Source organism: Tauraco erythrolophus, chromosome 21 (genome assembly GCF_009769465.1).
Source record: "Tauraco erythrolophus isolate bTauEry1 chromosome 21, bTauEry1.pri, whole genome shotgun sequence".
Taxonomy (NCBI): domain Eukaryota; kingdom Metazoa; phylum Chordata; class Aves; order Musophagiformes; family Musophagidae; genus Tauraco; species Tauraco erythrolophus.
The window spans coordinates 5,911,297-5,924,110 of NC_141485.1; the positions used below are offsets into that span (position 1 = coordinate 5,911,297).

Here is a 12,814-nt window from a genome sequence, read left to right on the forward strand (position 1 = left end):
TTTTTAATTGGCTGTAAAAGCAGTAGGAAAGCGCCAGAGCCAGTGGAGCAGCAGGACTGCGGGGCAGGCATGGTCTCCTCCTTGGCCCCCTCCACATTTAGGGGCGCTCTGGCAGCTCAGGCAGAAGCTACACCCACTTCGATCCATCAATACTTTTCCCAGCCCTCCACTCTGTGTGCAGAAACATCGTCCTCCTTACTCTCCAGATACAAACCCTCCAAATAATCCACCCAGTTTGGGATTGGGGTCACATCCCCTTCCCTGGTCCCCTGGGTGTGGAGAAGGTACCACTTCTCACCATCTTTCAGCATCTTCTGGTCCCTCCCCAGCTCCTGCGATGATTTACCATCTCCCCATCTCCCCTTTCTGCTGCCACTGGCTCGCACGCGGGCTATAATTAACAGAAATTAGACTGTCGAGACCTTGCAGCCCCCATCCCATAATTACTTGGCCTTGCTGCGTTCAAGGCACAGAGATGGGCAGCGAGCTCACAAGCCACCAGTGATGGCAACACGTCCCCTTAACGAGCCATTTTTATTAAGCTTTTAATGCAGGTACTCGCGTGGCGCTGGGGGATGAGCAGCATCTCCACAAAGTCCGCTCCTGGGGGATGCGGGGGTGGGGCAGGGGGATATTTTGGGATGAATTGCCAGCATCAGAGCCAGACAAAGCAGGATATTAGCCAAGTGCCGTGTCCCGACCACGTTCATTGCTCACGCGTTAATTCCCAGCTCCCCACCAGTCCTGCTGTCCAACCGTGCAGATTCCAGGGGCTCGGCGAAGTGTTGGTGCTCCATGAGTGGTGACCCCCCCCTCCAAGTCCTCAGCTTGCCCCCATCCCCCTGCACCCTGAGAGCCGCATGGGAGCATAACGACACCCGACATCTAACTGGGCACGTGGCATCTCCCCACCGGCTCATTAAAGCTCCTAACGGCCCCACGCGGGCCCGGCGAGACCCCGGATGATGCTCGGAGGAGCGGCAGAGCGCAGCTATTCCCACCACTCTGCTTTTATCGCTGTGCTTTTCACAAGCCGGTAAAAAAGTTCAGCGCAAAGCACAGGAGAGGTCTCTGAAAGGCAGCCAGCGCTCACGACCCAGCGTGCCGGCACACATCCCCACCGGGAACAGGGTTTTGCCAGCATCTGTGGCGCTCGCTCAGCTGCCAACCCGTAGGGATGGTCACTCGGAGGGTTTGTAGCATCACGTACCCACCCCGAGCGGAGAGCGAGGGCCTGGAGAAAGGTGCTACTGCCCATTTCAGGTGTGGGAGAGAGACCTGAGGACGCAGGCTGGGCTCCAAATGACACCATTGCTTTTTTTTTTATTATTATTATTTCTTTGTGGGAAGAAAAATGTGACAGAGCCAGCGGCTTTGATGCCGGCCCGTCAGTCTCCTTCCCCCCTGCTGCAGGCAGAATGATGTGCCGCTGAATGGGGAAGAAGGTACATGACAGGCTCCAATTTGCCCTCTTCTCCACCAAACACAAGGACATCCAGTAAATCTGAAATGCAGAAAGGCTGAAAAGGGATGAAAGGGAGCCTACACGGCACGGCACGTAATTGGCTTGTGGATCTCAGTGGCACAGGACACTGCTGGGGTCGGGACCTCGGCAGGATTACACGTTTGTAGAGCTAATGCTCTCCCTATTAGCTACGCTGGCATAAAAACACTGCAGAAGGGCCCTTCGCCTCCCTGTTTCGGGCCGCCAGCTGCTCCCTGCTCCATCCAGGTAAAGGTCCATCCAGCGCATCCCTTGGTTTTCTGCAGCCTCTGGTTTTTGCATCTCCTGTGGACGTGGGCCGGCCGGGCAGCCGAGCGTGCACTGAGAGCCCAGGCAGCTGTCACTTTGTTCATCCATCTCACATTTGCTCTGTTCTGGCTGTATTTCTGATTCCTAAAGAAAACTCTCTGTAGGTCGGAGCCAGGCGCTGGCAGGGAAATGAGCTGGTGAATCCGCGATCGCTGCACAAGCTCCTTCGGCATTTGATACCGATCTGGCTGGTGGTGTCTGGGGTGGGTTCTGTCGTTTCATCTGCGATTGTTTGGCTGTAGAGCACCTCGGAGGGTGCCAGCTGTTTTACAAAGGACACCGTCCTTATTACTGCTGTGAATGAACTACTTTGCATTTCTGTGAATGGGAAGGAAAACTTGTCACCTCAGGACAAAAAGGGAGTGGAAGTATCTGATGATCCCCTGAGACCCTCAGACAATCCACTAAGCTCAAGTCATCCTCCTGTATTTCTCTCTCCTGGGGGCAATTGGAATCATTAGTCCCTTCTCAAGGACCACAAGATCTCTCTGTCCTTTGCCAATTCCCTGGCTTCACCCCAGGCTGCTGGCACGTCCCACCAGAGCCCCATCCTGTGCTGGGGACCAGCAGAGGATGCCTGGTTTCTGCTGGGGGTCAGGATGGCAGTGCCAGGAGCCAGTGAAGCCCCAGGCTGTGCCTGAAATCCTGCAATATCTGTGTCCCCTGGGCCACATCATCCCCTCCCAGAGGAGCAGGAGCATCCTGGTGTCCAGCCGTGGCAGGACTCAAGGACTGGACTCATCCATCTGTGAAGCCAGACGTGCTGTTTCCCTCCAGCGTGCCTCCGCTCTGGGAAGTTCCCAGTGGCTTTTGAGATGCCGGTCCATCATGTGTGATGGAATGAAATGCAGGGGCACAATAAATCTTCTAGCAGCAGGGAAAGGAGAGTCAGGAAAAGAAGATGATCTTTTCTCCCCAGTATCCAGTGATAGGACACGTGGAAATGGTTCAAAGCTGCAGCAGGGGATGTTTAGATGGGACATTAGGAAGCATTTCTGTACCAAGAGGGTGGTCAAACACTGGAAAAGGCTTCCTAGAGCAGTGGTTGATGCCCCCAGCCTGTCAGTGTTTAAGAGGCATTTGGACAATGCCCTTAATAATTTGTTTTAACTTTTGGTCAGTGCTGAATTGGTCAGGGGCTAGATGGTCATTGTAGGTCTCCTCCAACAGAAATATTTTCTCCTCTCTTCTCCTCTCTTCTCTTCTCTTCTCTTCTCTTCTCTTCTCTTCTCTTCTCTTCTCTTCTCTTCTCTTCTCTTCTCTTCTCTTCTCTTCTCTTCTCTTCTCTTCTCTTCTCTTCTCTTCTCTTCTCTTCTCTTCTCTTCTCTTCTCTTCTCTTCTCTTCTCTTCTCTTCTCTTCTCTTCTCTTCTCTTCTCTTCTCTTCTCTTCTCTTCTTCTCTCCCTCCCACCCCATGCAAGCAGCAGCCCAGCCTTTGATTTAGATAATCTCCCCCCAGATGCTGACTTTTAGGCTCTGAGTACCAGATTTGTGCCCCGTGCCTGCAGCCGTGGGACCGGCAGCATCCGACTGCAGCCGTACGCCGAGGGCACCGCTGCGGTGGAAGGCGCGCTGCAAACGGAGGTTAAGCAGAGCAGATTACACGGGGAAAACACACTTTACACTCTCTCTGTTTCTGTGTGTGTTAGTCCTGAAACAAGCATTTAAATTAAACAAGTTTCTATAGCTGAGCTTCCAATCCCACAGCCACTTCCACTCTTGGCCTCCTTTTTTTTTCCCGCTTTTTCTTTAGCTCGAGCAGCGGGAGGAGGAGATGCAGACACAGAGAGGAGTGCTAATTAAACAGGGACTTCCACATTAGGGTACAAATCCTCCAGACCAGCACAAACCCTGCCAATTTTTGTATTTATTTATTATTTTTTCAGTGCAATTGTAATTTCCAGTGGTGCCTCCAGCACCGGGAGAGAGTTCAGGGGCTGCTCTCGGAGAGGATTAGCGTGCTGGAAGCATTATTACTTTCCTTCGCTGTGAATTCAGGAGTGATTCCCTGATGACTGCACTCTATATAGAAGTGAATCGGTGCTAATTTGTTTTTGAGGATCACACATCCACCAACATGTGAAGACAATCCTGCCTTTCGATGTGTAGTTTGAGTCGGTGCTACAGCAAACAACGAAAAATAAGCAAGCAAAGGAAGCCAGACCTCCCTTGCCCGGAAAGCCAGAGCTGGAAAAGAGTGGACTTTAATTTTTTTTCTCTTGTGCAAGTTGGTGCTGCATCTTTCCAGGAGCATTTTGGGTTTTGGCTGCGATGGGCAGTGGGGGCTCGAGCATCCCTCGCATGGAAAGCCTCAGGGACGCCGTGTCGGACAGGATGTCAAAGAGACTGAGAATAAAAGGCTCCTTTTTTTTTTTCTCCTCTCCTTTTAAATCATCCTCGAGTTTAACTGCAAAAGACGAATAAATTAACTAATTGAATCTGTAACGACAGAGGGGCCGGGCACCTGGCGGGAGAGCAGCCGCCCCACCACCCATCGCTCCTCTCTCTGTTTGTATGATTCAGAGGGACGCGGTCCGTGGGGAGATATCAGAGCCGGCTGAAATGGAAGACAAAGCTATTGTTTCAAACAGAGTTATTGATTTTTACATTATTACACTATGAAATTTATGGTCTGGTTTCAAACTGCAATAGGAGTTAATGACCACCATCCAGAAACTTCCAGGTGACCTTGGCCTTGACTTTGGTGGAGGAAGGTGAATAACTCCAGATACTGGGTCAGCAAATGTGAAATGAACCTGCGATGTCCTAAAGGACTTGGTTTTGGGGTGCTGCTGACCCCAGGGCTCTGCCCTGAGCCGTAGCTCACAGCAAACCAAACTCCAGGCTGGCTGACAGCGGTGATGGAAGCGGGGGGAATCAGACCTTCTCAGCTCCAGACAAAAGCTGCTTCTGCTACTAAGCAGCATTTTGCTCCTTTTGAAGCCCCCAGCCAGAAGCACCGTGATGTCCTCAGAGCTCCTGAGCACGGTTCTTCATCCTCAGCCATCCTCCTGGTGCAGCCTGGCTGACTGAGGGTTTGCTCCAGTCGGTCACCGCTGGAGAAACGCAAACCTGGAGGTTCCGGGATGGCTGGGAAGCTCCCAGGAGAGAAGGCAACACAGCCCGGAGCAAGAGAAACTCTGTAAGAGAGAAGAGCATCAGGCAGTGCCCACAAAGCAGGCAGCTGCCTGCAAAGGGCATGGCCCATTCCCAGTGCCGGCTGCCTCTCCCATCCCAGCCACGTGAGGAGGATTTGCTTTTTAACATTGGGGCTACCAAAGTGGGGTCAGGGTGACAAGAGGAGGTTTATATTAGTTAACACATGAGATACTGGTGCTACAGAAGGGTTTGTAGGGGCTGCAGCACTCCCCAGGCTAAAGCCTTTTCCTGGCTTTTCTTTAAAAGTTAACTCCCGATGTGTCTTTTGGCACCAGCCTCTTCCCACAGCTTTCCTTAGCAATATTCCTTCCAAATTTCCTTGTGTGCTTCTTCCTCTGGGAACAGTCTTTCCCTTTGCCAGCGAAGAAACGCAATTTCCAGCTGCTGGAGAAGGATTTTTTTTTTCTTGTAGTATCTTCTCCCTGGAACATCCCTGCCGCTGCACCCCGAGCGAAAGTCGTGTGAAGCTGGTAGCCTCCGAGCTCATCTTCTGCCTCGGAGGTCATAATTGCCATTAAATCACAGCTTGCCTAACCAAATTATGCAAAACCGAAATTATCTCCAATGATTTTTATGTTGCTGAAATGTTCCAGAACTGCCGGGGTGATGACTGGGGGATTGGGAGCAGCTGTCACTCCATCAGAAACCATAACTCCAAACAGCTGGGATCTGTCAGTTATTTATGACACTGCTTGTAAAAAAAAAAATAATAAAAAAAAACTAAAAAAAAGATGAATTTGGATGGGTGGTTGCCACTCTGCCTGAAAGGCAGCTCGTGCAGCAGGAAAAGCCCCATGCCGTGTCCTGGTGCTGGGAGCTGCAGCTGATGCTGCAGGGAGCAGACCCCCCGAGGATGCTTGGACTGCGGGGCAGCACCTCAAGGGCTTTGCAGAGAGGCTGAAAGCAAGCTGCTGCTCGCTGGGGAATTCGGTCTTTGTGACAGTCAAGACAGGCTCGTTGATTTTATCCTCTGTGTTGTGAAAAAAAAAAAGGGGGAAAAAAAAAAGAGGGGAAAAACCCCCCTGGAACCACTTAGTCGAACTGTCCCAGATCTGAAGTTTCGCTCTCGGCTCGCGCCCAGTTGCCGTCGCTGCTCTGGCCTTGCCTTTCGCCGCCCTGCGCTCGGCGGGTGAGAATTGTGAATATTTGAGGCCTCTTTTCCTCCCCAAGCGACCGTTGCTGTCTATGGCAGCGCAAACGTCCCATCCTGAGTTAGTTCCCAAGTTTCAAAGTATATTTTCCCCCAGGGGGTCATAGTTGCATCTTTGTGCCCCAGCTCACTTGGAGTGGATTTGGAAAGCATCCTTTGATAGATCCGGGGTGTGAATGGGGCAGGAAAATCATAGAATCATAGAATGGTTTGGGTTGGAAGGGTTCTCAAAGATCATCTCGTTCCAAACCCCCTCTCTGGAGCTCTTGACAGCGAGGTGGTGGTGTTACACCAGGTGTGAATTTGGCCTCGGAAGAGGGTGAGTGATGAGTGAGCTTCTGCCTTTTGATAATCCCAGCTGTAAGCAGAAGCCAGATGTTTTGTCCCCACTTGTATCTTGCTCTGGTTAAGTATTATTATTTATATTATGTAGTAGCCGTACATAGTGTTTTATGGCAGTAAAGATACATAAATCAGGAACCAGAAGACGAGGGCTTTGCTCTAAAGAGCTTATAAATCTAACAGCTTGAGCAGCACCGGTAATGGACACAGTAAGCAGGCAGTCAAGTTGCATGTAGACATGAGCTAAGATGGGTCTCCCAAAGCAGATGGTGGTTTAGGAGAGATTTGAATGAGAAGCAACCTGCTCCGTCCTCGAGACCGGATGCTGCCGGAGAATTAGATGGGCCATGACCCATATAGCTGGTCAGGGTGGAGAGGTGAGTGTCCATGTGAGCAAAGCAGCTGGCAAAGAGGGAACGGGCAGGGGGTGGCGAGGGCTCGTGGCAGGGCTGCTTTTCGGGGGGCTCTGCAGGTGCATCCCCCTGGGGTGAAGCATCTACTCTTGTCCTAAGTGATTTCTTGCCCTCGAGCCCAAGACTCTTAATGAAAATAAGCAGCGTTAACGTCTCCCTAAATAAACCAAGGCTGTGCCTTGCTCCGAGATACCATAAAGCATGAAAAGACTTAAAATGCAAGAAAACTGCCAGCACAGGTACCCCCTGCTCTCAGGATCGAGCAGTGCCATGGGGACAGGCTGCCTGCCGAGCAGAGCCGAGGCCGGCGTCCCCGCCGCGGCGGCAGAGAATTGCTCCGGCCCTTCGAACATTCCCCCTCGATCCTGGGTATCAAACCAGCTTTTTTATTTATTTATTTATTTATTTCTTCCTGCGCTGGCACCAGCCCGGGAGGAACCAGGTCTGGGCTGGAGCGGGATGTGCTGTGTCTGGCCGAACACGCTGGCTCCGGGTGTCTGCATTCTTCTGGCCGCTTTCAGCTCCTGCACAAATTGAGGCTTCACGCTAAATGCATTACGCTGTATAACAATTAATCCCGTGCTACATATAGAAAGTCCTTACTCATCAATAATGCATGTGGGAGGAGTGATTTTCACTCTCAGTAATAAGGCTAAGACAATGGAAACAAGCAGGTAATGGAGAACATTTATAATGATGTTAATCTAATAATGAGTCTACTGCTGTTAAAAGTAAGACTGCAAACTGGACGCATCCAAAGATAAATTATTTCAAGCGTTCATTAACTGATGCCTAATTAATGCCCAATTAGAGAGATGCTACATAGGAAATGGTTTGGACGATCGGACGAATTCATTCCAATCACTGAAACCTCAGAAGCAGGAGGTGGCAGAAGGACACGGCGAGCAGAAGCCGGGGTGATGCAGCGCATTGGTGGGACAAAGCCAGGAGATAAACACCCCCTCGCTGGTTTTATCCGTGTCAGCCGGGCTTTGTTCTCATTCACTTCTCCAGCAGGTTTCTGCTGGATTTTTCCACGCTGCTTTTGAAGCTCTCCCTCCCCGGTGAGCTCCGACACACGTGCTGGTGACCCTCCACCTGCCTCGCAACCTTTACAAGATGAAGTCGAAAGGGCTGCATCGGCAATAACGAGTTCAATGAGTTAGGCAGGGTCTAACTCCCTGGCAGCTGGGCTGGGACCTTGCGGGAAGCTCCCACAGTGCTTCCCAGCCTGGGAAACCTGGCGAGACCTGAGCACTGCCGGCTGTCTCGTTGCGGTGGGGCCAGGCTGCTGGCCGTGGCGACTCTGGTGTTAACAGCCTCAGGAGCTTCGTGGCTCCGAGACCACAGAGTCTTTGTTTTCTGAGGGTCTTGTACCTGGGTCTAAACTGTGACCAAGCCCAGGGCATCCCAGGTGCAGCTTCTCGCAGCACTAGGCAGGTTTTGTGCACGTGGAGGGAGAGCGTCCTTTATGAGACCATGGGCCTTGAGTGCATCCACTGGGGAGTCTATAGGTTTCCTCTTTCCAAGTCCTGCCCATCTAATTATTATTTTTTCCAAGCATCTGTCCTTCTTCTGTTTCCCCATTCTCTTTACCCCCTGAGTTGCAGCACGTAGATAGAAAGACATCCCTGCCTTTTCTTCCTACCATCCTACCCTTGGGAAGCTGAGAACCAGTAACACCCCAGACTGTCCCCACCACCATCCACGACGGCGGGAGTCCCATCTCCCTCTCCGTAGGACCTCCAGCCGTTAACTCACAAACGCCTGTTAATTAAAGAGATGGACTCAGTTCTCTCTGACCTTTACCTTAGGAGTTATCCCTGCGAGCAGGGAGCCATTAAACACCGTGCTCCCTTTCGGCAGGAGCCTCCACCTTGGCTGTGCTCCAGGGAGACCCAGGCTGCCTTCGTCCATCGCGGCGCGATGCTAACGGCCGCCTGTCATCGCCATCCCTATACATGAAATTGTGTATGCGCGAGATCCCTGCCCTGCTCCGCCTCCCATCAGTAATCCCGTTAGCCTGGCAACTGTCGTGTCATGGAAGAGCGCGTAAAACTGTTGTTTGGAAGCAGTATGTAATCTTCCAACCTGCTGCTTATAGCTGGGAGATGGTTTATTGATTCAAACCCTTGTGATTTGGTATTTGCAATAACAGACTCCGCATGTGGGAGATCGTCACAGTGCTTGTGCCTGGCAGGATTTTCCTGATAAACATAAGACCTCCAGAAGGCTTCGTACTTCAGCGTGGCCAAGGTAAGACAGGGAACATGAAGCCATCCCACCTTGGCGACGCACATCCACGGGTGAAAAACCCGGTGGAACGTAGCTTTATCTCTACCATCGTTACCTGGCACTGGGATGATGGCAATGCCGTCAGGATACCGCTGTTTCCCAGGCTGTGCTTGCACGGCGAGTTGCAGCAAGGGCTCCCGTTTTGGCAGGGAGCGCTCAGTAGTCAGTGCCGGCACGACGCTCCCACCAGCACGGCCCCTCTCTCAACGCAAAGGCACGACAGCAAAGCCAAAACGGTACGGCAGTGACTTGGAGAACGTTCCTTTTCCTACACAGCCGTAGGAGTTGTCACAAATTAAACGTTCCCGACTTACAGCCCCTTTTCTGGCAGCAGCGCAGGAATGAGACATCTCTCCTGGTAGCCAGTGCCTAATTTCTGAAGGGCAGCGCCTGGAAGAAGTTCCCCCTCTTCTCATCGCAGCCAAGGCTTGGTCCAACGCTTTGGCTAGCGATGTGATTTTATTTTTTTTTTCTATTAACAGCCCCGTCAGAGGTGGCTGCCTCTTACTGGTGATTTATGGAGAGTCTGAATAACCCAGTTTATCTAAAAATGTGACAACTTTGCGTTGAAACGATGGGTCCAGATGGACGGGTCACCTGCTGTTAACTATACGGTAATAGATCTCCGTACCAGGCAAAAGGCAACTGTAACCACGGAATTATATTTCAAACACAATTAATACGGAAACAGTGAGGACTTTTTTGCCTCCCACTTGTATTCAGCTGTAGGCGCTGAAAAGAGGGACTGTAAAAGCCCAAGGGGTCCGGTCTCATGGACTAGCTGGTGATAACGACGTGGAGTAATTAGAAATGAACTCCACTTCCACTCTCATTTTTCAGATTATTACGAGCCGAGCGCGAGGCGAGGACTCGTGGGCAGGACGGCACCAGCAGCCGTACGCTGCTCCCATTTTACTCCTTCCCCCCATAGAGTCCAGAGGCAGAATTCATTAGACATGAGCAAATTTTGCGCGTTAAAGAGGAAAAAGCCAAATCTAGGAGGAAAAAACTGAATGAGAAACGACAAGTCTGGTGCACTGAGTCTGAAAAGCCACTCGATGTAGAAGGAATAGCCTGAAAGCGAGCCTGGTGCGAGGAGTGGGAGTGAGTTGGGAACAGGGCGGTGAAACCGGTGCTCCGAGAGCTGAGCAGAGGGAGGGGGGTGATGACTGCTTCGCTCACCGCGTCTTCTCTCCAGCGAGAAAGCCCCGGTCACGAGCACATACTGTAGCATTAGAGGATGCAATATGCTTTGCCACAGGACATCCATTTCAAAATATGTCTGAGCATCCCACTTCCAACCGGAGCTTTCAGCTCACCAACTGCCGACAACATATTTTCCTGCAGATCAGTGGGTTTTTGGGGCGGATGGTGGTGCCGAACGACTGTAGTAAAAAGAGACGGCGGGGATGGGTCCGTGCCTTTCAGGGAGCTGGGCGTGCCGTGCAGACGTGCTGCGCACGTGTCATTTTTAGGGATTTGCTGGGAATTACTAAAGCTCTGTACCTTTTCCTCTCTGGCACATAAGCATTGGTGATTGAAGAGATGTGTTAAGGAGGGGTGAGCACCTACAAGGGTTTGCAGCTCCTCCGTTTGCTCTCACACCTTTGCACGATGGCATTTCCCCCGACCGTGCTGCCTGTCTGCAGGCAACGGGCTTTGCTGCCTGCCCGTTCGTACCCCAGCACGAATTCCACCCCCTGAGAAAGTTTCTCCTGCCCGGCTGGGGCTGGGAGAGCACCCGCCTGCCCGGCGGAGGCAGGAGCGCTCCATACATCACGTTGAAGCTAGCGTGGGCGGTGAGCCCACTCACCGCGGCCGCGTGGGTAATTCATGAGTAGAGAGGAGGGCTGAGTTAATCGGGGGCGTTTTTCACCCGGAATAGTCCTCACGGCAGCGCTGGGTGGGTGTGGGGTTGGGTGCCCGAGTCCCTGCTGACGCTGCTGTCCCCTCTTCTCTGCACAGGGGGGTTTGCGGAGCTGCTGCTGGTGCTGCTGGGGCTGAAGGTTCCTGGCACCCTGGGCTGCCCCACCGACTGCGTGTGCTACCCGTCGCCGATGACCGTCAGCTGCCAGGCTCACAACTTCGTCACCATCCCCGAGGGCATCCCCGAGGACAGCGAGAGGATCTTCCTCCAGAACAACCAGATCACTTTGCTGCTGCGGGGCCACTTCAGCCCCTCCATGGTCACCCTCTGGATCTACTCCAACAACATCACCTTCATCGACCCCAACACCTTCGACGGGTTCGTCAACCTGGAAGAGCTGGACCTGGGGGACAACCGCTACTTAAGGGCTTTAGCTGCAGACACTTTCCAAGGGCTGGTGAAACTCCATGCCTTGTATCTGTACAAGTGCGGGCTGAGCTCCCTCCCCAGCGGGATATTTGGTGGCCTCCACAACCTGCAATACCTTTACCTGCAAGACAACCACATCGAGTTCCTTCAGGACGATATTTTTGTTGACTTGGTTAACCTCAGCCATCTTTTTCTCCATGGAAACAAGCTCTGGAGCCTCCATCAGAACACATTCAGGGGACTAATAAACCTGGATCGGCTGCTCATCCATCAAAATCAGCTGCAGTGGATTCACAGGCGGGCTTTTCACGACCTCCGAAGATTGACCACCCTTTTCCTGTTCAATAACAGCCTCTCGGAGCTGCAGGGGGACTGCCTGGCCCACCTGGGAGCCTTGGAATTTCTCAGGCTGAATGGGAACCCATGGAGCTGCGACTGCAAAGCCCGTTCGCTCTGGGAATGGCTGCACAGGTTCAGAGGCTCCAGCTCCAGCGTCATCTGTGAGTCCCCGGAGCAGATGCATGGCAAGGACCTCAAGGTGCTAAGAGTGGAAGACTTTAGGAACTGTTCGGGGTCCGAGTCGCTCCATCAGATGAAAACACATACTTTCTCCACAGCGGACAGAGGAGCCTCCAAAACCCACCACCCTCACCACTCCTCCAAGGAGAAGGGGAACGAGAGAGGGGCCGAGAACAGTTTGCACAGCAGCCAGCCCGCCGCCCCCCCCGGCTCCCGGCCGGGCTACCGCAAACCCGGCAAGAACTGCACCAGCCACAAAAGCCGTAACCGAACCTCTAAACCGGTATCCTTGGGGCCGCGGAAAAACGGGCAGGAGGTTCCAGACTATGTGCCTGATTATCAGCACAAATTCAGTTTTGGGGCGATGCCAACGCTCCCCCCCAACGCAAGGGTAAGTGCACCCGGCGGACGCCCATCCGCCCCCCCAGCGGGGTCCAGCAGGCAGCCGGCTGCGCGGGGCTCAGGGCATCGCTCCTGGTTTTCCTGATGGTGTTAGCGGCCGTCATCCGCTGAGCCCCCGGCTGCGGACGGAGCGAATCTGTACTGCCACCGATCTACAAAGGACCAGAGTTTCTTTTCTTCTTCTTTTTTTGTACGTGGCGAGCGTTGGCCTGGCGAAGGGAAGAACGTTGTCTCGGCATCTGATGGTCTCTCCGTGCCCGGCCGGGCTGCCAACGCGGACTGTGCCGAACGCAGCGGGAGCGGATTAAAAGGCATTATCACATCTTGTCACAAAACAGCCTAAATCGAGCACCTACAACAAATAAGCCAACCTTACCAAAACCCAGATAACAGGGACGGTTGCCAATTCGTCGGAGACGACAACCG

General features: G+C 52.7%; 1 protein-coding gene across 1 annotated transcript; it reads left to right on the forward strand.

Moving 5' to 3' along the window:
* The first annotated feature begins 1,177 nt into the window (after positions 1-1,177).
* RTN4RL1 (reticulon 4 receptor like 1) lies at positions 1,178-12,499 on the forward strand. Its single transcript, XM_086624877.1, is given in 3 exon segments — positions 1,178-1,263; positions 11,057-12,360; positions 12,363-12,499. Coding segments are annotated over 3 exon segments (1,527 nt in total).
* The last annotated feature ends 315 nt before the right edge of the window (positions 12,500-12,814 follow it).